The following is a 23,627-nucleotide window of genomic DNA, read 5'->3' as shown; positions in this document are numbered from 1 at the left end:
ATTTTTGTTGAGGAAATGTTTGGGGGGGAAATTTTTTTACTTGGTTCCTGGAATAGCGGGTGTCCTTTTGTTTGTTTGTTTGTTATTTTGAGAGGTAAAGTCTTAATGTGCCTACTCCTGCCTCTCTCTTTACAGTGTCTGGGACTAGAGGGCTGTGCCTCTATGTCTGGCTTAGTTTGCCTTCTTACAACTTAAGAACTGTTTCATTTTGAGTAATTAAAAAAAAATGTATGTATGTGTACACGTACACACACCCAGGCATGGTAGTGCACACCTTTAATCCCAGCACTCAGCAATCAGGAGGCAAAGGCAAGTGGATCTCTGTGAGTTCAAGACAAGCCGGTCTACAAAGCAAGTCTAGGACAGGCTACAGAGAAACCCTGTCTTGAAGCCCTCCCTCCTTCCCCTCCCCCCAAAAAGAAATTATTGGGAAGGTTTCTAATAATTACTTGTAACTAAACAACATAGCAGACTGGTCTAATTTTACGCAAGTTTTTTTTTTTTTCCTAACTATAGTGTGAAAGCGTCCAAATCCACAGGGAGATATATAGATCAATTGAATAAATACTTTTCTGTTTTGTTCTTCTGAGGCAGGGTTTCTCTGCATAGCCCTCACCGCCCTGGAACTTGCTCTGTAGAACAGGCTGGCCTCCGCCTTCTGAGTACTGGATTTGAGCCGTGTGCCACCTCTGCCTGGCTTAAATACTAATTTCTTATTTATTTATTTATGTATTTATTTTTTGTGGTGGGGAGTTAGGAGTTGCTGAGGATTGTGCCCCAGTCCTCATGTACATTAGTAATGCTGAGGCACACCTTCATTCCCCTGCTTAATCACACTTCACTAACAGTTGATTCTGCATTTTAAGACGGTTCTCACTCTGTAGCCCAGGCTGGCCTGCACTCATGATGCTGCTCCTGCTTCTGTTCCCTAAATGCTGGGATTACAAGGGTGCACGACTAAATCTCACTAGTAGGTTGTTAAAAATGTTTTGGTAGGTGATGTTATGTGTGGTATGCATGTGTTTGGAGTCCAGAGGTCAATTTTTGGTGTTTTTCTTCTTCCTTCCTCCTCCTCTTCTTCATTATGTATACCGTGCTCTGCCTGCATGTGCACCTGCAGGCCAGAAGAGCGCATCAGATCACATTGTAGAAGGTTGTGAGCCACCATGTGGTTGCTGGGAATTGAACTCGGGACTTCTGGAAGAGCAGTCAGTGCTCTTAACGTCTGAGCCGTCTCTCCAGCCCTTGGTGTTTTCTTTTATTGATCTCTACCTTAATTTTTCGAGACAGGGTCTGTTCCTTACAGTTGTTTTGTTTTTACTTACACTTTTTTTGGGTGTGGGGGCATGGGTTCAAGACAGGGTTTCTTTGTGTAGCCTTGGCTGTCCTGGACTCGCTTTGTAGACCAGGCTGGTTTTGAACTCACAGCAATCTACCTGCCTCTGCTTCCTGAGTCCTGGGATTAAAGGCCTGGCTGCCACAGTTTTTGTGGAAGTATTTGAAGGTAAATTAAATAATACGACAATTTACCCTGTTAAAATTTTAGTATGTATCACCAAAAAATAAGTAATACACTTGCATAGCAGCACTATTATATACCCAAGGAAAGACATTTTATTTCATACATAATCTATGTTCAAATTTCTGAATATTTATATCTGTGGTGTCTCTCATTGCCTTTGGTGCTGTCCTTTTTAAGAAGGGTTCTATGCTAGGTGTGGTGGCATATACCTTTGATCCCAGTAGAGGCAGGGGCAGCCTGGTCCACAAAACAAGCCTGGGGCAGCCACAGCTGTACAGACGGACCCTGTCTCAAAACTTTACGCACTGCTAATTTTATTGTATTTCCTTTCTTCCTTCTGCTGTACCTTCCTGAGTAAAGTCAGTTTAGACATTTTTGAGCATGAATGCTCCATTGGTTCATTCTCAGAACTGTATTTCAGACACCTGGCAGCAGGTTCTTTGTCTATTGGACATGAAGAGTGAACCCTGGTTTGGGGGATGATCACCAGATCTTATTATGAAGCTTAACTTTTCCTTTCAAATCAGCCGTCTGGATCTGATGTCTTAATCTTTGGATGTCCTGGTGTATTGGTAATGTTTCATTCAGTGATTTTAACATTTAGATTATAACATTGGCTACTAAACAATGGTGATTTTAAAATTTTGTCTTTACCTTTTAAGAAGATTCATTTATATTATGTTTATGAGTGTTGTGTGTGCAACCATGTGTTTGTGTAGTGCCTGCACAGCATACAAAAAGTCATCAGATCCCCTGGAACAGGAGTTACAGACTTTTGTGAGTTGTTCTGTGGGTGCTGAGAACTCAACCTGGGTACTCTTCCAAACAAGAAGTGTTCTTAGCTGCTGAGCCATCTCTCCAGCCCGGCATTACATTCTTTCATTACACACACATTAAAAACATGAGCATGCGGGGGCTGGAGAGATGGCTCAGAGGTTAAGAGCACTGACTGCTCTTCCACAGGTCATGAATTCAATTCCCAGCAACCACATGGTGGCTCATAACCTTCTATAATGTGATCTGATGCCCTCTTCTGGCCTGCAGGTGTACATGCAGGTAGAGCACTGTGTACATAATAATAAATAAGTCTTTTTAAAAAATGAACATGCATGTTACATGTTAAAAAGAACGTTTCTGTGTAAGGATTTATTCTTTGGTGTTTTGAGTAAACACCAAAAACACTTGTGTTTGTAGCCCAGGCTTTTCTGATGTGCTTATTCTTCCTCGGCCTCTCAAGTGCTGGGTTTCTAGGCTTGTGCTACAGCTCCTAGCTTTATCTTACATCTTGAATGTAACTGAGATGTGTTAAAGAAATCAGTTTCCCAGGCACATCTTAGCTTTTTAGGGGTGTATTGGTGGGTAGGATTATGTGTCCCTGGTTGGCATGGGGCTTTCTATGTAGGCCAAACTAGCCTTGAGTTTTGAGAACCATCTTCCTCCTGAGATTAACGGCACATGGCTCCATGTCTGGGTACATCTTACTTTTGTATTTTAAATTCAGTTGCAGCCACAGAGTTATTTATGAATAACTATAGAGGTGTTACTTAGCATTAAAGTTACTTGATAGGAAACAAATAGTTAAATAGCTATTAAAATAGAGAGCAATATTGGTTTTCATCCTAACACACTGACTGAACTTTTACTTTTTAAAAAAAATATTAAAGCAATAGGATTTATTTTCTTTTGAAAATACTAAACTTGAAACATTTATATAGAAGTGGTAGAATTTTGTACTCTAGCTTTTTGTTTTGTTTGTTTTGCTTTTTTGAGACAGGGTTTCTCTGGGTAGCCTTGGTTGTCCTGGACTTGCTTTGTAGACCAGGCTGGCCTCGAACTCACAGAGATCCGCCTGCCTCTGCCTCCCAAGTGCTGGGATTAAAGGTGTGTGCCACCACCGCCTGGCTCTAGTTTTACGTTTTATATATTATTGGAAAAATTTTATTTTCTTTGTCATCATAATCAGTTGTCAAGTTAATCTTTTTATTTTCTTCCTACTTAGTCAAATGTTTATTATCTTAACTTTGTTTTTCAGCTTGTGATGACCAGCCTACAGTCTATTCTTGAAAATGTGGATACACCAGAATTACTTTGCAAATGTGTTAAGTGCATTCTTTTGGTGGCTCGATGCTACCCTCATATTTTCAGCACTAATTTTAGAGTGAGTTTCTCATTCCCTTTCTCTGCTGTGGTGATTGTGGGAAGAAGTGGGACATCAGATAGAAAACAATAAGTGGTGTTGTGGACGAAAGGAGTTGATTGGTGCAGTATGTATCACAACAGTGCTGATAGTGACGGCAATGATGATAATGTTACTTTCATAAAATGTAACAACTGCATTTTTGCTGACATTAGTACCTTCAGTATAGAAGAGAAATATTTCCTCAGTGTCATGACTACAGTTCTTTTATTCTGCCTCTAATTCAGTCTACCCATGTCCGGTAGATTGAACATCTTTTTTAGGGGCTTTTAATGTGATGTGATTTTACTGATGAAATAGCAGTGAGACCATAAAATGACTGGCCTCCTGTCTTCTTGTCTCTCAAGGATACAGTTGATATATTAGTTGGATGGCACATAGATCATACCCAGAAACCCTCCCTCACACAGCAGGTGTCTGGTAAGTCTTTTAACTTATGTCAGTCCTGTACATACTGTGCAAAGACGTGTTGATCTGATTTAGAAGAAAGGGTTGCTTCAGGGAGATAACCTTAGCTATTAGAAGTGAGTATCACTTGGTAGCTCTGACTACAGAGTTGCGCCTGTGAAAATTTAAGGGCTGTGTCTCAAGTCATCTGTAGCATGTTTAGAAAAGAGAAAGTTAAGAGACTAGAAAACGCTGAGACCTAGAATAGAAGATCTGGTCATTTGTTTTTATTGTTGCTTTTCTAGTCATTTTAAATGAGCCAAAAATATTTGGGAGATTGTCATGTATTATAGAGAACAAATGATAACTGAACAACTCATTCACGCACACCATTTTCATATGTTTCCATTTCCCTCACTGAATCTTGGGTGTAGTAACTTTTGAGAAGAGTGTGTGTCAGTGAGGATGGATGGCGTCATGCTGCTGTGAGTGTCAGTGAGGATGGATGGTGTCATGCTGCTGTGTCAGTGAGGATGGATGTGCACCTGTGGTGACCTGTCCTGACCCTGGGGTGGACAGCTGGGCTGATAATACACGGTGCCACACACGCGCACACACATGACATTGTAGATGTTAGCTTAAAAATTACGCAAGACTTACATACTGGTTACTGAAGGATGTTAATTTCTGTAAAATTAAAAGAGGCTTTTAGTGGCAGTCCTAATGTTGTGATATAGGGCATGTTTTAAGAGCAGGTAGCTTGAAAGCAGGTTCACTTTTAATTTTATTATCCTCCACCTTTCTTCTTTTCCCCTCAAAATTTCTTCCATGATGTCAAGGGTGGTTGCAGAGTTTGGAGCCATTTTGGGTAGCTGACCTTGCATTTTCTACCACTCTTCTTGGTCAGTTTCTAGAAGACATGGAAGCATATGCTGAGGTAAGTTGTAGGAAGCCAAGTTCTTCTTAAAGGGTTAAAAAGAATATTTAGAGATTTTTAAACAGAAGTAGATTTATTTCAAAATAAGTAAGACTGATAATTATGTGATCAATGAGGTTTGGTTTATTCATCTTATTATTCTTACTTGCTATTTTTAAGTTAACAGAAAGAGTCAAAAATTATCGATTGATACTATGTAAAGTAGGAATGTTCTTGATAACAGATAGTTTTCTTGAAGGCAAATCCCATAGTTTATCAGAAATAAAACCCTGCCCCTAAAGATGCTGCCCTCCAGAATTCCCAGTCTCCATGTAATGCCATCCAGGACACGCCATGGCTTCACTTCACGGGTGCTGCTGTGTGGATGTGACATTTTCAGGGTGCTTCCTGCAGCTTTTGCCCTTGCTCCTGGCCTGCCTGTTGTGGCTAAGCCTTTGCTTTCTCCTATGGGAGTACCATGATTTCTATTTGGTGTTCAAGACTATCCCAAATACTGAATTTGTTTTAGTTCTTTGCTACTTATAGTCACTATGAGTTCATTATTCTACCACTTTCTTCACTGGAGTGTTTGTTTTCTTCAGGAAAAAGGAGCAGAATATTACACATGTGTTTTTGCGAACAAATAGAATGCAGGGAGTGCGGGTTGTTTTACACCCTCCCATTCCCACTCACCTATACAGATGTTTAGTCTTTCAAAAGCTATCCATTTTCATAGGCAGAGACCCTTTGGCATTATTAATAGGGTCTCTGTGTAGCCTTAGCTGGCTATGTCACAGAGATCCCTTTGCCTCCCAAATGCTGGGATTAAAGGTGTATGCCACTCTAACTAGCTCTTCTCTTTTTTATTTGATACTTAATTATCTGTAGAAATATGTTGGTTCTAATATCCAATCTCAATTAATCATTCTCTTTGGGTGTGTATATATACATATATATATCTTACACTTTGAACTAGATTATAAGTTTATAGAGTAGGTCTTAAAATTTCTAACCCCTTTGGAGGTCTTTACAACTAAAATTTCTCTTAATTGGTAATAATCTTTTCTAGGGCTACGTGTGGTTGTACATGTTTTTAATCCCAGCACCTGGGAGACAGTTGGATCTCTGTGTGTTGGGGTCCATCCTGGTCTACATATTAAGTTCTAGACCAACCAATGCTACTTAGTGAGAGCCTGTTTTAAAAGGGAAAAAAGAAAACAATCTGCCAGTTAGGTGACTTTGGGGGAGAATTGGGAACTCATAGGATAAGTCTCAACTATTCCAGAGGCTGCGATAAGAGGATCGATTGAGCCCAGAAGTCTTGGCAATAAAGTGTTGGGGGTGTGGGGCAGGAGATTATAAAGAAATAAGGGCTGGAATATAGCTCACTATAGAGTGCTTTCCTAGTATGTTCAAGGGCTTGGGCTTGGTTTATGATTACTCACTTATAGCAAAGAGCCAAAGCAACCTCACACGATTCTACTGCAATAAGAGTGTTGTATATTCACTCACATCTAGGACCTCAGCCATGTGGCCTCCGGGGAGTCAGTGGATGAAGATGTTCCTCCTCCATCAGTGTCATTACCAAAGCTGGCAGCACTTCTCCGTGTGTTCAGTACTGTTGTGAGGAGCATTGGGGAACGCTTCAGCCCAATTCGGGGTCCACCAATTACTGAAGCATATGTCACAGATGTGAGTGTCTTTTAAAACCCAGGTTATATTGTGGGGGTCTCCTGTACCCATTGAATGAACTATATTAACCTTTTTGTTGTTGTTGTTCAACATGTTAAATGTGTTTGTGTCTGGTTATTATTTTACTCAGAATAGTAGGGAAGCCTGCTTAGCAGCCACCATTCCCAAACTCTCACCCCACCAAGAAAGGGCCACCCTGAATTCTTACATACCCTTGAAACTTCTCTAAAGAGGTCCTTCACAGACCCACGTCTGTTTGTGTGTGTGTTCATTGGTTCGTTTGTTCATTTACTCATTCATTTTGCGGTCTTGGGGCTTGAACCTAGTGCCTTGCACAGGCTCTGTTCCCACCTGTACCCCATAAAGCACTGAGCTTTTTCCTCAGCAATCACTTAACTATTTTTAATACAATTTTAAAAATTTCTAAAATAGTTTTATTTTTTCTTTGAAAATTTAGTGTCTTTGCTGGACATGGTGGTTCATGCTTTTAATCCCAGCAATGGGTGGCAGAGGCAGGTGGATTTCTGTGAGTTTGAGGCCAGCTTGTCTGTAGAGTGAGTTTCAGAACAACCAGAATTATGTGGAGAAACCCTGTCTTGAAAAACAACCAACCAAACAAAAAAACTGAGACTCCCTTTAGTTTTCAACAGAGTAATAGTGGTAGTAATAAATAATAATAATAACGACAATGAGTAATATAACAGCAACCAACTGCTAGAGAGGAAGGGTCAGAAGTCACTTCTTTGGGTTGAATGTGTAGTTTGTGGTGGAGCCTTTGCCTTGCATGAAGCCCTGAATGCTATCCCCACTAATGCAATGAAAACAAACCTGTCATTTTCTCAGGAGTCACATGCTTATATATTCTTTGATGTAAAGAGATATTGTTTTAAAATGTCAGCCTGAAGCCAGGTATGAGATTTGGCCAGATTACAGCACTTCAGTGGTCAGTGTGCAGCAAGTGCAGTTTAGCAAAGAGAAGTGAGCCCTGAGCACTGCTCTGGAGTGAGGACGGAGATTCATGAGTGGCAGCCAGGAAAGAACGTCTAGATGACTGAAGCGTGCTGCTGCTCAGGCACAGTGCTGCTGTTTTAGGTGCATGACTTTAGACACAGTGCTAGATAAAGGGGGTACTGTGTAACTCTTGGTAATGCAGCTGTGTCTTGGACCAGAAGTATCAGGTTGTACATGCAGTTAACCCTCATACTGCTATGAAACCTCCAGAAGGGCTTACTTTATTCCCTTTCTATTACTTAAAAGGTTGTTGCTTGAAGAGTAATGGAGTTGTATGAAAGGCGGTTAAAGCAAATGAAAAACAAAAGGAAAGGAACATAAGCACTTTCAGAGTAGTTGTATTTTCTGTGTGTTATGAAGAAGGCCTTTGGTTGTGACTTTTTTGAATAGCATTAATGTAACATGTATACAGGTTTTAAAGTAAACCCACCTGGTATTGAATTGTTACAGATCTTTGATACTTTGTAGCATGAACATTAAAAAAAGTTTCTTATAGTAGAAATTGAGTACATAAATATTGTTACAATTTAGTGATTTCTGCTAAGTTGGTAATTGTCTGGTTTTTATGATCCTTAATAGGATTGTGCACACCAGGAGTTTTTACCTAGAGAATTTCCACAGTTCAGTGGTAGAATACTTGGTTACCATGGTCATTGATACGCAAACTTTAATATTAGTTTAAAGCAATTTTAATATTTACTTTGAAAAGATTGTTTATAAAAAGTCCAAGATTTGTGTTTAAGCAAATGTGAGCAGAACATTCCTAAATGTGCTAAGTTGTGGTGTATCATAATGATAAAGACAACATATTTTTTACACAGCCATTTGTAATTCTACGAGTACAAGTGAACTCAAGTGTGACAAATTCTATTTGTCATGATAGTAATTTGGAATATTTTTTACCCAAGAATATTTTTTCCTGTTTCTTTTTTGGGAGAGGGTTTCTCTGTGTAGCCTTGGTTGTCCTGGAACTTCATCTGTAAACCAGGCTGGGCTCTAATTTACAGAGATCTTCCTGCCTTTGCCTCCCAAGTGCTAGAATCAAAGGCATGCATCACCACTGCCCAGCAAGATTTTTTTTTAATTGCATTAAAGATGCCCATATAAGCTACCAAGAATGGGAGAATCGACTGTGGTCTGTGCGGAGGTTCACAACTGTAAAACCAGCCTGGATCATCCTTTTTTGCCCCCACCTCAGTCAAAAAGAAAAAAAATACCCTGAAACAACAAGAATGTTAACAAGTATTTTCCAGTTGACGCTGCATTAAATAGCAAATAGTGGCATAGAGAAGCTTGTGAGTGTTTAAAAAGGTGCTTGTTTTCCCCATTTACAGGTTCTATACAGAGTAATGAGATGCGTGACGGCTGCAAACCAAGTGTTTTTTTCTGAGGCTGTGTTGACAGCTGCTAATGAGTGTGTTGGTGTTTTGCTCGGCAGCTTGGATCCTAGCATGACTATACATTGTGACATGGTCATTACATATGGATTAGACCAACTGGAGAGTTGCCAGACTTGTGGTACCGATTATATCATCTCAGTCTTGAATTTGCTCACATTGGTATGTGAATTACTCCTTTTGTTGTTTTTTAAATTGTTGTTTATATATGTCTGTAAGTTTAAGTTGATGTGGAAGAAATTATAGAGCTTTACTTTGTGTTTTTAAACAAGGGATTGCTTTTATTTTTTTTTGTAAGAGTCCGTTAATAATTCTCATTTTTCTTCTCCAGCATGCTTTTTTCCTAGTTACCAATTTGACTTTAGTGTTTAGTAGCTCACTTTAGTCTATAACTTACCTGATTTTGTGTTGATAACATGTCCCCCTTTGCCTTTGACTATTTTCAGAAACCTACTTATATTTTATTTCTTAGAAAAAACCTTACAATTCTTTAATTTCTTTTCCTTTGTTTTCTAAGCTGCATATAACCGCTTCCTTTAGAACATACTGGAGTAGTGAACGAGTCCTTCTACCTAGTCGTCAGTTCCTGGCTCGTTCATGCAGGCTGTCTACTGCCTCCTACAGCCACTTCATCCAGTCTTACAGTTTGAAAGAACTGCTGGGCGTGGTGGTGCACGCCTTTTATCCCAGCACTCAGGAGGCAGAGGCAGGCAGAGCTCTGAGTTCCAGGGCAGCCTGGACTACACAGAGAAACCCTGTTTCAAAAAACCAACTCCCTCTCCCAAAATAAAACAAAACCGAACCCTCATGATGGTTTGTTTGTTTGTTACTTGGATTTTGCAGATAGGGTTTTTCTGTGTAGCTTTGGGTGTCCTGATCCTTTTACATTGACATGTTTTTCACTTAATAATGCACATTTAAGGTTCTTTGTGTCTTTCTGTAACTTAAGTAAGCTTATTTTAAAATTTTGTTCTTTTAGATTGTTGAGCAGATAAATACAAAACTCCCATCATCATTTGTAGAAAAGCTTTTTATACCATCATCTAAACTACTATTTTTACGATATCATAAAGAAAAAGAGGTAAGTAATACATTGATAACAAGTTGGTTACTTCTGACATTGAAAAGTTGGCCTTTCGTTGCTATGTGAGTGTGAAATGATAGTTAATGTTGAATATAAAGTGATTGCAATGAATATTTTGGTTAATACTTATTATCAAACTAAGCACTTTTGTGAATGAGGTACCTAATGACCCTTTCAAAATAGCCATAATTTACTTTTATTAAATGGATTTTTCTAAATTTTTACAAAGGCGAAGAAGCAGATTTATTTCTAGTGTTATAAATTCAGAAGCATTGCATATATTAAAAATAAAAATTAGTAGTTAATAATCAGCTGACACGCAAAATTGACCATTGACCTTGGTAGGAAATCAAGGTTGAGCTGCTGTTTGTATATGTGTATTGTTACTGACTTTAAAAGGAAACATAAAAAAACCTTGCAATGCCCCCTGGGAAATCTCACACTAACAGCTTTTAGCAGATTTTTATTTGTAATAAATCCAGGGTTTTGTGAAAAGCTCAGTAATATACAGGTTCTTTAAAGTTGGTGTGGACATATATCCCCCCCCCCCCCCCCCCGGGTTTCTCTGTGTGATAGCCCTGGATGTCCTGGAACCCTCAAAGATTTACCAGCCTCTGCCTCTGCCTCCCGAGTGCTGGGATTAAAGGTGTGTGCCACCACTGCTAAAGTTGGTCTTCTAAAACGAAACTTTTGGGTGTTGCTGAGTGTATAAATCTTGCAGAGTCATCTCTCTAGCATGCTGCAGGTTGTGTTTTTTAACCAGTTCTCTGAAATCTTCCTTTTGTAGGTTGTTGCTGTGGCTCATGCTGTTTATCAGGCAGTGCTCAGCTTGAAGAATATTCCTGTTCTGGAGACTGCTTATAAATTAATTTTGGGAGAAATGACTTGTGCACTAAACAATCTGCTGCACAGTCTCCAGCTCCCTGATGCCTGTTCTGAGATTAAGCACGAGGCTTTTCAGAATCATGTATTCAACATCGACAATGCCAACTTTGTAGTTATATTTGATCTCAGTGCCCTGACTACAATTGGAAATGCCAAAAATTCATTAATTGGGGTGAGTCTTTACTTCTAAAGACTTAGTCATGTGTTCATTTTGTGTTGTTTCTTCTTTTGATGCCGGGTTCTGCTGTATGGTCCAGGTGGGCCTTGAGCTCACTGTGCTCTTGCGCAGCACCCTGAGTCCTGGGACCACTGGATGCACCACCACTCCTGGCCACAAAGACTATGCCTGGTTAGGTCCTTGCCATCCTTCTCTACCTCATTTTCTTGTCTTTCCTCTCCTTTGTAATAAAGTTTATATAGACCAGGCTGACCTTAGGTGCTCAGATGATAGGCATTATCACCATGCCCGGTCATAACCTCATATATTTATTTGTGTGGGTATATGGTAGCAGTCGGGGGTGATGGGACAAAGTTCAACATTTAGTACCTTCTTCAGTAGCTATTATTTTTTGAAATAGGGTCTCTCATTGAACCTGGAGACCACTGATTGAACTAGTTAGTTAGTTTGTCCACTGAGCTCCAAGGATCTGTCTCTTGTCTTTTGAGTGCTGGAATTACAGGTGCATACCTACATTAGTGAGTGCGAGAGGTCTGAACTCAGGTCCTCACGCTTGCATGGCAAGCACTTTGCCTACTGCTTCATCTTCTCAGCTTGGGCTCTTTTTTTAGTTTTTATTATTTTGGAAGAAGAAAGATCACTTTTTCTAACTTAAGAAAAAGGGGCTGGAGAGAGATAATGGTTCAAGTAATGAGAGTAAGTACTGCTCTTGAAGAGGACTCAGGTGTGGTTCCCAGCACGCTTGTTAGGCTGCTAAGCAACTTGTATCTCCAGATCCAACACACAGACAGACACGCGCACACACAACAACAACAACAACAACAACAACAGAGAAAAAAATTTCAGCCAGATGTAGTAATATATGCTTATAGTCTTAGCACCCAGATGATGGAGGCAGGAGGGGTGCAAATTCTAGACCAGCCTGTAACTAGATATATTCCACACAATGAGACTCTGTCTCCCTAGGTATTCATACAGAACTAACAGTTGGTGGGGAGAGAGACTTTGTGCATGTAGACTCTGGAAAGGTGCTTGCCTAAGTTTCTGTAAGCAATATGAATGCATTTGTTGGGTTTCCAAAAATACCCACAGTTGAAGTAGAGAGTTTGAGAAGGCTAAGTGGGCATGCAAGGGCATGAGATGGATATAATCAAAATACATTATAAACGCGTGTGAAAATACAGTCATGACATCATCTACATGTACAGAGACACACCAGTGTTAGGGAAGGAGAAGGCTGGGTGTCTAACTAAGTGGCAGAGTTTCTTGCCCTGAATTCAACCCCAACACAAAAAAGATATAATAAGAAATTGGAAGTGGCATTGCTTTTATTTATTTATGTTTCTTTCTCTTTATTTTATTTTATAATTTTGACTTAGCTGTGTAGCTCTGGCTGGTGTTAAGAGATCTGCTGACTTCTGCCTTTGCCTCCCAAGTACTGGAATTATGCTACCTGATTTTGATTTTATAATTACTGCACCTAGTTTATATATTTCTTTCTTTTATTGGATCACAAACAGTTGAAAACAATTTTAATAGAAAGTAACGTTCTGTATTAAGTGATAAAGTTCTGGAAGAAGGAAGACGTCTTACTGCTTGTGTTTGCTGTCTCCAGCTTGTATGCTCAGAGCACTCACCCTGTCCCGAGGTGCCTTCCTCTCTACTGCTCCACCGCACTTAGGAAGTCTGTAGGAAACTCCCTTTCTTTTATACCTGAGTTTTATTTTTGAGGAATTCATGTTCTATATAGATTGGAAAAGATTTACGTTCTGTGATTTGTCACAGGGAAGGATTCAGTGGTTGAGGCAGATAGTCAGATGGAGCATTGCTTCTTAGAGGAAGAGAGATGGATGGACAAGGCTCAGAGAGGCAATTTTGATGGCTTTGTCATTGAACAGGATACCTTGCCATTTGATAAAATGCAAGTTACCGTATCAAAAGTTCTTTGCCTAAACCAGACATCATCAAACTCACCCTTTTCCCCAAATTTAGTTGCACACCTGTTTCTTGCTTGCATTTTTAAAAAAGATTGATTTACGAGCTCAATTTGCTTGTACACACACCTGCAGGCCAGAAGAGGGCACCAGATCGCATCATAGATGGTTATGAGCCACCGTGTTGCTGGGAATTGAACTCAGGACCTCTGGAAGAGCAGACAGTGCTCTTAATAACTGAGCTATCTCTCCAGCCCTCGTGCTTGTGTTTTAAATAGCTTAATGGAGGTATATCCCACATACCATGCAATTCCTGCCTTACACTGTTAGGTGATGTGATGATCCAGCATGATGTGAACGTCAGCACTCTGTACTCCTTTTGTAAAGAAAGCTATATGAGAGACAGCCAGCTACTGCTTGTCATGGCTGATGCTTCACAACAGTTGCTACATTAAACAGAGATGCCACCCAGGCTGCAAAGTGTAACTTGAGAAACAGTTTGGAGACCTCAACTTTGTGTACTAGATAATTTCCAAGCTTTAGTCTATCACTTTAGGTTTTCAGTGTCCAACAACCCTTGATTCTGAAGGTAGATTGTGTATGCTGGTGTGTGTCTTGGGGGAGCCATAAATACACTTTGTTTTTACTTTGGCAGATGTGGGCACTGTCTCCAACTGTGTTTGCACTGCTGAGTAAGAATCTGATGATTGTGCATAGTGACCTGGCTGTTCACTTCCCTGCCATTCAGTATGCGGTGCTCTACACCCTGTATTCCCATTGTACCAGGTACTGTGCTCAGCTCTCAGAAGACAACAGCGGGAAATGCTTTGTTTGTTGAGTTTGTTGGTTTCTTGTGATGACAGCTGAAAGATGTCTGCACTTTGTCTTCCAGGCACGATCACTTCATATCCAGCAGTCTGAGCTCTTCATCCCCCTCCTTATTTGATGGCGCCGTGATTAGCACTGTGACCACAGCCACAAAGAAACACTTCTCAATTATATTAAATCTTTTGGGAATATTGCTAAAAAAAGATAATCTTAACCAGGACACAAGGTACCTAAGTTAATTTTAGAAAATAACACTAAGTTCCTAAGTTTATTAGTTCTTTGTTTTTTGAGACTAATACATGTAGATTACAGCTTCATTGCAGAGCACCTGTTTTGATTCTGTTATCTGATTTCTGTGTTCCATGCTGGGCCCTACTTTGGGGGAGCTTTTCCGGTGGCATCCTGTAGCTTTTTGGAAACAATACCATGATGGAGAAATAAATGTCTCTACACTTAGCATTTTACCTACAGATTTATTTTACTTTTAATTTTGTATAATTTTGTGTATGTGTGTGTGCATATGATTGCAGTGCTCTTGGAGGCTTGTGGTATTGCACTCCCATGGAGCTGGAATAGCAGATTGTTGTGACTGGCTGGTGTGGGTGCTGGAAACTGAACGTCAGTCCTTTGCAAGGGCAGGATGCACTGAACTACTGAGCAGCCTTTCCCGGGCTACCCTTTTTTTTTTTTTTTTTTTTAACCTGTCAGAAAAAGAAAAATCAAAAGAAATTGATAGAAGAAGAGTTTGGGGTTTTTTTGTTTGTTTGTTTGTGTGTTTTTTAATGTAAAATCAACTCTGTATTTTATTTTTAGGAAACTGTTAATGACATGGGCTTTGGAAGTGGCTGTATTAATGAAGAAGTCTGAAACATACGCGCCTTTATTCTCCCTTCCATCTTTTCACAAATTTTCCAATGGTCTTTTAGCCAACAGTAAGAGATTTATGCTTTAATTTTTATTAACCTTAAAAAAAAAAAAAGAATGTTGGGTAGTCGGAGAAGGTAGCTACGTCAACATTCTTCTTTAAATTTTATAAAATGATTTATTTTCATTTTATGTGCATTGGCGTTTTGCCTGTATATGTCTGTGTGAGTGTGTTGGAATCTCTGAGCTACATACACTTGTGAGCTGCCATGTGGGTGCTGGGAATTGAACCTGGGTCCTCTGGAAGACCAGCTGGGGCTCTTAACTACCCTCCAGCACTGTCTACACTCTTCTTGATGTGAAGCTTCGTAGTCCTTATTTTAGTGCCATGAATAGTAGTCTTGAATATTTTTTATTTAGTATTTGAAAACAATTGAATTGTCTGGTTTTCATCTGTATAAGTTTAGTTTATTCCATGAAGGTGAATTTTTTTTTCCTTAAAATAAGGTTTATATGGAAGTGGTTAACTTAAATTTTGTTGAATATTAATTTCTTAGGTGTTACTACTTACTGTCAGTGAGGATTTCAGGTAAGAGTAGGGCATAATAATAGTGCTTTCATAGTAGATGCTTCCTGTTTGATGAGTGAGTGAACGAGTGGGTTCAGAACAGTATGTTAGATGGCATACACTTTATTGGGAGGGGCAGTATTACTGAAAGTAACCCCCCCCCTTTTTTTTTAAAATAATAGCTCTTGTTGAAGATGTGAATATCTGCATGCAAGCATGCAGCAGTCTCCATGCTCTGTCCTCTTCCTTGCCAGATGATCTGCTACAGAGGTATGGACTAGAGGCCGCATCCTTGAGTCTGGGTGCAGTGGCATAGCAATGCTACCATACCTTCTTTATCTAACATTTTTCATAGGTGTGTTGACGTCTGCCGTGTTCAGCTGGTCCATAGTGGAACTCGCATTCGACAGGCCTTTGGAAAACTGTTGAAGTCAATCCCTTTAGATGTTGTACTAAGGTATAACTGTTTTGGCTCAGTGTGCTTTACCGTCTTGTAATTGTCTGCCATAGAAAATGATAAATCTCCATGTTTACTGCATTAGTTTTACATGTTACCTAGTACTTGCTGTGATCAAAGAGGTGTCAGAGGATAAATCTTGAGACTTGGAAGAAGAAAACCTTTCTATTAAATTTTTGTGATCTTTATCGTCTTACAATAATTAATGTAGAATAATTCATGTTGTTCCAAAAATGCTTTTCATAGTAGTTTAGATATTTTTTCTTTTTCAAAGGATTTGTTTATTTTTGTTTTGTGTCTGAGTGTTTTTCCTGTGTGTACATTTCTGTGCCCCCATGTACATGCCTTGTGCCCTCTGAGGTCAGGACAAAGGGGTTGGATCCCCTGGAACTTGAGTTATACATGGTTTTGAGCTGCCTTTTAGGTACTAGAAACCAAACCCGGGTCTTCTGCAGACCAAGAGGCGCTCTTAATAACCAAGTCTTCTCTCTAATTCCAGTAGTTCAGATACCCAAACTTTTATGGCTTTTGATTAAATTGATTTTGGAGCATTGTTTTGTTTTTTGAGACAAGGTTTCAGCTATCCCTGACTAGCCTCTAACTTCTTATATAGCCAAGGAGATCCCTAAACTGTTAACCCTCTTGTCTTCCTCCAGAGTGCTGGGGGCGGGGGAGTCACAGGTGTGCAGCTGTGAGCATTCAGAGGGATTTGTGTGTGTGTGCTGGGCAAACGGTACACTGACAGAGCTACATTCTTAGTGCATGCCCTCTCTCCTCCTCGCTCCTTTCTTTCTTTTTTTTTTTGTTTTTGTTTTTGTTTTTGTTTTTGTTTTGTTTTGTTTTTGTTTTTTGTTTTGTTTTGTTTTGTTTTGTTTTTTCCTTTCCTTTTCTTTTCTTTTCTTAGCAAGGTCTTGCTTGGCAAGACCTTTCTTAGCAAGGTCCAGGCTGTTCTTGAACTCAAGATCTTCTTGCCTCCTAGGTTCTGGAATTACAGGTGTGCACTAGTCTTTTCAAGAAGGATTTTATTTTTACTTTCTGTAGGTGCGTGCATTCCTGTATATGTATGCACATGTGTAGATTTGTGTGTGTGTCCCCCCTGTAGTTGGATTCTTGGGAGCTGACGTTAGGGGCAGTTGGTGAACCCCTGTGTGGGTACTGGGAGCTGAATTCATGTCCTCTGGAAGAGTACCAAGATCAGCGAGTACTCTTAACATCGAGCCATCTCATGACCTTCCTGCACCAACAATTTGAGAATTTTTAAAGATTATAAAATTGAAATTATGATCTACCCTTACCCCTTGCTTGCTTTTTTTCTTTAAAGATTGGTTGTAATTACATAGCCTTAGGTATGTCTAGAATTCACTATATTGACCAGAGTGGCCTTGAACTCAAGGATCTGCCTGCCTCTGCTTCCTGAATACTGGAATTAAAGGCTGGACCACCACGTCTTGTGTCCTCTGTCCATTTTTTTTAAATCTTGGTTTTGTTTTTTGCTTCCGCTGAAGTTACAGTGCCCCATTTATAGAACCTTCTAAAACACTGCGCATGACGACTGCTTTCTGTTAACAGCAATAACAATCACACAGAGATTCAGGAGATTTCTCTGGCATTGAGAAGCCACATGAGTAAAGCACCAAGTAACACGTTCCACCCTCAGGACTTTTCTGATGTCATCAGTTTCATTTTGTATGGAAACTCTCACCGAATAGGGTAAGGCTCTTTAACTTTCATTAGAGAAAGGTACTTTTGAGACTCTCTTGAGAATTGCACTCAGAGTTGAGAAAACATTCACCCAAGGTGTCATGTTTGAAAGAAAGTAATGTTCTTTGGTAGCTCGTTGTGGGTTTCATCAGCTTTGTAGATAGATACATTTGTACATCAGAACTGGGCAGAGACATTCGCTGATGATTGACACCTGACTGATCGGATTGACACGAACTTTGTAAGGGAGGGTTGGAGGTGATGATATTGTCAAGATGCTCAGTTGTGGTGAATGAAATATAACCTGGCAGCCAAACTGTTATGAGCTGCATATCTCAGCTTGTTCTTGTGATGCAGTCTCTTCCTTTGCTGTGAAAAATTGGTCCCAACTCCCATTCCCTTGCATTTGTTTTGATTATTAAGATGAAGTTGTCATTGTCTGTTACATATGAAACTACTTTTCCTAGGAAGGACAATTGGTTAGAAAGATTGTTCTATAGCTGCCAGAGGCTGGATAAGCGTGACCAGTCCACAATTCCCCGCAATCTCCTCAAGACAGATGCTGTCCTTTGGCAGTGGGCTATTTGGGAAGCTGCGCAGTTCACTGTTCTGTCAAAGCTGCGAACCCCCCTGGGCAGAGCCCAGGACACGTTCCAGACAATTGAAGGTAACCAATGTTTGGCATTCTTCAAACTTTGTGATGTAGGTCTTAAACTTCAGAAACCAAGGCTTTCCTATAATAGAGATTTCAGAGTAGTTTTCCTTCTATAGTGTTTTCTAAGTATTTTTGTAGATGTTTTAGAATAAGTTTTGTTAAATAATTTCTTTTTTTATGTGAGTATCTCTTTTTGTTCAAAAGCTTAGGGAATTATATGGACAAACATTTTCCTCAGAAAATGAAGATATTTAATCTTTGTTTTTTTTAAATTGATGAATATATAAACAGGATGTATTATAAGTTGATTTTATTAAGAGTTTTTCTGTGATTCAGAGATTATTATTGCTGTCTTTGCTTCAGGTATCATTAGAAGTCTTGCAGCCCACACACTAAACCCTGACCAGGATGTTAGCCAGTGGACCACTGCAGATAATGACGAGGGCCACGGGAGCAATCAGCTTAGGCTTGTTCTTCTGCTTCAGTATCTAGAGAACCTGGAGAAATTAATGTATAATGCCTATGAGGGATGTGCGAACGCTCTGACATCACCGCCCAAGGTTGGTGTCCGATGGAGTGGTGCTTTGCAATAGATTTCATTGTGGCACCTGGTGGGAGGTATAGGGCTGCAGCCATAGTAACCAACTGTGTTTACTTTGTATGTGTTAAAGACATCTTCACCATAATTTAAACTGGTCCTGAGTTCTTTTTTTCTTTTTTCTTTCTTTCTTTCTTTCTTTTTTTTTAAAGGTCATTAGGACTTTTTTCTATACAAATCGACAGACTTGCCAAGACTGGCTCACTCGGATCCGCCTTTCCATCATGAGGGTTGGATTGCTGGCAGGTCAGCCTGCAGTGACAGTGAGACATGGCTTTGACTTACTGACTGAAATGAAAGCAAATAGTCTATCTCAGGTAAAGTGGTACATTTTGAATGCATTTTAACTGATTGTAGAAATTTGAATTTTTTTTCTGATAGAATTCAGTCTGTACATAAATGAGCGTTAGGTCTTTTGCAAGGCTTTTCATCCAGTATCTTACAAAACTAATGACTTCTCCATTACTAATTTTACTTTCCCATTTTCCCCCTATGACTAATCCGTGTCGTTTATGTTTTCTATATAGAACTTGTTAAAAATAAGAACTTCCTGTTCCTAAATAGTGGGGCTTAGGAATAATTATAAGAAATTTGTCTGTGGAACACAGTCCTGTAATGTGTGGCAAAGTTCTTAATTTAATTAGGTTCAGTAAAAATAAATAAAATCTAAAACAACTTGGTAAGATAAATGTTTTGTGATGATTTTTAAGCTAAGCTAAATAATGTGACTGTTTTATTTATATATATTGACCAGTAGCTGTCCAGTAGCGATCTGAATTTCAGTGGTATTGAAGCCTGTGGTTAATCTTTCTGTCTGCCGTTTCCAGGGAAATGAATTGGAAGTAACTATCATGATGGTGGTTGAAGCACTGTGTGAGCTCCATTGTCCTGAAGCAATACAGGGAATTGCAGTCTGGTCATCTTCAGCTGTTGGTAAAAACCTTCTCTGGATTAATTCAGTGGCCCAGCAGGCCGAAGGAAGGTAAGTTAGAAGGAAAGAAATAGGTGATGTTATTTTTTATGTTCAAGTCCTATATTGTATATTAGTAAAAATGGCTTTGTCCACGTTGGTCATTGCCACCTACTGCAGTCACTTGGGTAGGAGGCATCTTGCATTTGTTTTTTGATAGTGTCCATGCAGGAGCATCTCATAAGTTGGAACTTTTGAGAAATCATACTAGAAAACCAGGGTTTTCAGTTTCATAATTGGTTTTAAACATTTTTTTAAATTGAAAACCTTCCAGATTAGACTCTAGTGTAATACTGTGTGTTGCTGGAGTGTTTACTCACAATTCTGTGAATTGCATGTGTAGATTAATTCTGGTCTGGGTGAAGTTGAAGTAGTTTTTAAGACTTTGGAGAGAGAAATAACCACTTTAATTTGGAAAGATGAATAACCTGGTGTCTGCAGGTTTTGGTGTGCCTAAAGCTCCATTTTCTTATGTGGAAGTTTCTTCCTCTGCTATAGAAACAGCAGTCTGTGTACAGAGCTGCATGGTTTTTCTGCTCAGCAATGTTCTAAAAAATATTTTGCCGTGTTACATACTTTACAATCTATGCTGGGCATGGTGGCGGATCTTAGTTGTGAGGCCAGCTAAGGCTACACAGAGGACCCCTGTGTCAAAAACAAACAAGCAAACAAACAAAAAACCCTAATAATTAATTAATTCCACAATCTGGTATTTCTTAATGGACACCACTACTTATTTGTGAGTATATGATAGTTTGACATACTTTATTGCTGGACATCAAAGTTGTTAGGTTGTTTTCACTAATTGTTCTATACTGTCTTGGTGTGAAGCAGAAATCTATTTCCCCTTCCAGATAACTGACTGATTGTCCAGGTGCGATTGATTGATTAATTCATTCTCTCATCATTAATTCTTTTAGAAATGAGATACATTTGAGTACTTTAAAAAAAAAAAAAAAAAGACTGCTTTAATTTGCATTTAAGGTTTGAAAAGGCCTCTGTGGAGTACCAGGAGCACCTATGTGCAATGACCGGTGTTGATTGCTGCATCTCCAGCTTTGACAAGTCTGTTCTTACATTGGCCAATGCTGGACGTAACAGTGCCAGCCCCAAACACTCTCTAAATGGTGAGCATTTGTATTTAAATTAAAAATGCTAAAGCTGCAGTTAATTTGTGCAGCTAAACTTACTGTATGTTTCCAGGAGTCTATGTTCTATGAAATCTTTACAGTTTTCAGTTTTGTCTTCTTTAAAAACTTTTTTTACTTAGGTGAATCCAGAAAAACTGTGCTGTCCAAACCAACTGACTCTTCCCCTGAAGTTATCAACTACCTAGGAAATAAGGCCTGTGAATGCTACATCTCTATTGCTGACTGGTCTGCTGTGCAGGAGTGGCAGAACGCGGTCCACGACCTGAAGAAGAACACTGGCAGCACCTCACTCAGTCTGAAAGCTGATTTCAACTATATCAAGTAAGTATAGCACCCTTTGCCCTGTCAATAGTCTTCCTCTGTGGTGAGATACTAAAATTGGTTATATTTATAACAGGAAGCCAACAGTGGGGCAAGGAAGGAATCCGCCTAGTGGGAAGAGACAGTGCTTTAGAGAGGGTCACACAGGACAGCTGTATTTCTGAAGTACTGTTGAATATTCTAAGAAAATTTAACAATGGAGTTAATTAGCACCTGTAAATTAGGTTATTCATTCCTCTTTAATTATGCATCTCAAAAATGAGAATTTAGTGCATCCCAGACACATGGCTGGTAGGGCAAAGCTCATCAGAGTTTGGTTCTCTGTTCTTGCCTTCCTGGTAATTGAAAACATAATCTATGGGAGCATCAGTATATAGTAAAGCTGTATATAATATTTATCAGTACATAGTATAGCTTCTAGCTCTTCAAAATGGAGAGTCAAGAAGTAAGAGAAAAGGCCTTGACAAAGGATTGAGTAGACTTACCTTTTCTGTGTCACAAGGAAAACAGAGTTAGGCATAGACAGTTTACGATAGCTATAGTAGATAAGACTAAGGGCAGAAGAAATCAAAATCTAAGTTGTTGGGCTTTTTTGTTTTGGAAGTTGGGGGCGGGGCAGCTGAAAGTGTGGAACTACAGAGCACAATGGGGACATAAGGAAACTGCCACCAGAAAACCCGAGGTCCTGTAGTGCGATGCACCACAGTTATGGGCACTAGACAGGAACAGTTCAACAACCATTGCTTGACTCTCACCTGAGAAACAACTGCTTGTAGGACAGGTGGAGCAGGAATTGGGTAGGCCAGCTGACGGCATTTTCATTGCTGCTTTCAGATCCAGTGGTCAGAGAAGGGACCCAGTGAAAAAGGCAGCTGAGAGCTGAGAGCTAGACGGGTGGTGTAGGCAATGACCTCAGTGCTTGAGAGGTGGGGCCAGGACTTTCTCCTTTAGTTATATAAGTGAGTTCCAAACCAACTGAGTGCTTGTCTAAGAAAGATAGAAAAGAGAAGCTGAGAGCATGCATTTTCCTTCTGGGTGGAGAGTAACTATAGTAGAGATGGGGACAGAGAGCAGTGTGGAGCTAGTATGAGTGAGGCCTCTCATTTTGGCATTGGAGCACCAGGGCCATAGGAAATGCCTGCAGATAGGACATAGAAAGTTGAAAAATTTCAGGGATGGTAAATGAGTTTCAGTAAAAAGTAAAATAAACAAACAAAAGAAAGGGTTAAGGGGTGTCTCAGTGCAAGAGTCGGCACTAAGGTACAAAACTTAGAGGATAGGAGACTAACAGGAAAAAGGGCAGGTGCGATTCCGTGGCTTGCAGAGAGCAAGTGTTGAAGGAATGCTGTCGAGAGCATGCTGCCGATGTATTCACAGGCCCCTGCATCACTCACTGCAGCACACAAAAAAGAAGACGACGACACTGGGGGGAACAAGCTCAACTGGTTGTCATGGCCAGGACCTTCCTGTTTGTCACTCCAGTTGTAGTGTTGCTGAGATGAGAGCCACATCACGATGAAATGGTGCTTTGCTTCCAAAAGCCCTTTCTTTAGATGGCTGCTCCTTTCTAGTGCTTGTTCTCCTGCACCCCCACAGTGGTTACACAAGGCTGGTAAGGTCTACCACAAGCTAATGGGTATTTTAATTACAGGTCACTAAGCAGCTTCGAGTCTGGAGAGTTTGTTGAATGCACTGAGCAATTGGAATTATTACCAGGAGAAAATATTAATCTGCTTGCTGGAGGGTCAAAAGAAAAAATAGGTATTTGAAAACAGTTTTCTTTTTTTCATAACAAATTTCTTAAAAATTTGGATAGCTTGTATTTTCCTAGGAAAGCTGTAAGTTTCTGTACATTTCTTGGGTGTCCTAGACTATGTGGGTTATGCTATTAGTAGTTGATGAAGCAAATGAAAAATGGCTCAGTTAAGACTAAATTATGAGAAGGTGATGTTGGTGTTGGTACTTTTAGATTAACTTATGCCTTTAGTTTGAGAAACCATAAAGCAGTGTTTGGGCTGCACAGTTTCCATCTTGATGAGCACACGGTACACTGTTGTAGCATTCAGGGGTCAGCTGTGCAGATTGAGGCTTGCCCCTTGGAGAGTAGTACTTTGACAGCTGTAAAAACCAACCAGGACCATTTTTGATGTGTATTTGACATAAAGGCTTTTCCTCTTGGCTTTTGTAAGTCAAGATGTACTATTGTTTCCATGTGATTAACCTTTGGTTACATTTTAGAAAAATCATGCAATTTTAAAAAAGAGGGACAAATCATTTGCTTTAAAACGACTTTTCTGAAATTTATTTTGTG

General features: G+C 39.7%; 1 protein-coding gene across 3 annotated transcripts in view; it reads left to right on the top strand.

Annotated features, from left to right (window-relative positions):
* Smg1 (SMG1 nonsense mediated mRNA decay associated PI3K related kinase) overlaps window positions 1-23,627 on the top strand; it is a 102,763-nt gene that overhangs the window by 33,688 nt on the left and 45,448 nt on the right. For 2 of the 3 annotated variants that reach the window (XM_051149280.1, XM_051149281.1), the window contains 20 exons: window positions 3,555-3,680; window positions 4,067-4,139; window positions 4,946-5,043; window positions 6,541-6,714; window positions 9,060-9,284; window positions 10,102-10,203; window positions 10,994-11,263; window positions 13,859-13,989; window positions 14,096-14,257; window positions 14,845-14,963; window positions 15,646-15,733; window positions 15,819-15,920; window positions 17,490-17,630; window positions 18,089-18,288; window positions 18,640-18,836; window positions 19,027-19,191; window positions 19,702-19,856; window positions 20,829-20,971; window positions 21,115-21,316; window positions 22,968-23,077. In XM_051149280.1, coding sequence (XP_051005237.1) covers window positions 3,555-3,680; window positions 4,067-4,139; window positions 4,946-5,043; window positions 6,541-6,714; window positions 9,060-9,284; window positions 10,102-10,203; window positions 10,994-11,263; window positions 13,859-13,989; window positions 14,096-14,257; window positions 14,845-14,963; window positions 15,646-15,733; window positions 15,819-15,920; window positions 17,490-17,630; window positions 18,089-18,288; window positions 18,640-18,836; window positions 19,027-19,191; window positions 19,702-19,856; window positions 20,829-20,971; window positions 21,115-21,316; window positions 22,968-23,077 — 2,983 coding nt within the window. Of the gene's footprint in view, window positions 1-3,554; window positions 3,681-4,066; window positions 4,140-4,945; window positions 5,044-6,540; window positions 6,715-9,059; window positions 9,285-10,101; window positions 10,204-10,993; window positions 11,264-13,858; window positions 13,990-14,095; window positions 14,258-14,844; window positions 14,964-15,645; window positions 15,734-15,818; window positions 15,921-17,489; window positions 17,631-18,088; window positions 18,289-18,639; window positions 18,837-19,026; window positions 19,192-19,701; window positions 19,857-20,828; window positions 20,972-21,114; window positions 21,317-22,967; window positions 23,078-23,627 lie in introns of those variants that run through there. The other variant, XM_051149282.1, reaches the window with a different exon arrangement.

The sequence above is a fragment of the Acomys russatus genome, chromosome 7 (genome assembly GCF_903995435.1).
Source record: "Acomys russatus chromosome 7, mAcoRus1.1, whole genome shotgun sequence".
NCBI classification, from domain to species: domain Eukaryota; kingdom Metazoa; phylum Chordata; class Mammalia; order Rodentia; family Muridae; genus Acomys; species Acomys russatus.
The sequence above is the reverse complement of the archived record's forward strand: the minus strand, read 5'-3'. Positions and strand labels throughout refer to the sequence as shown.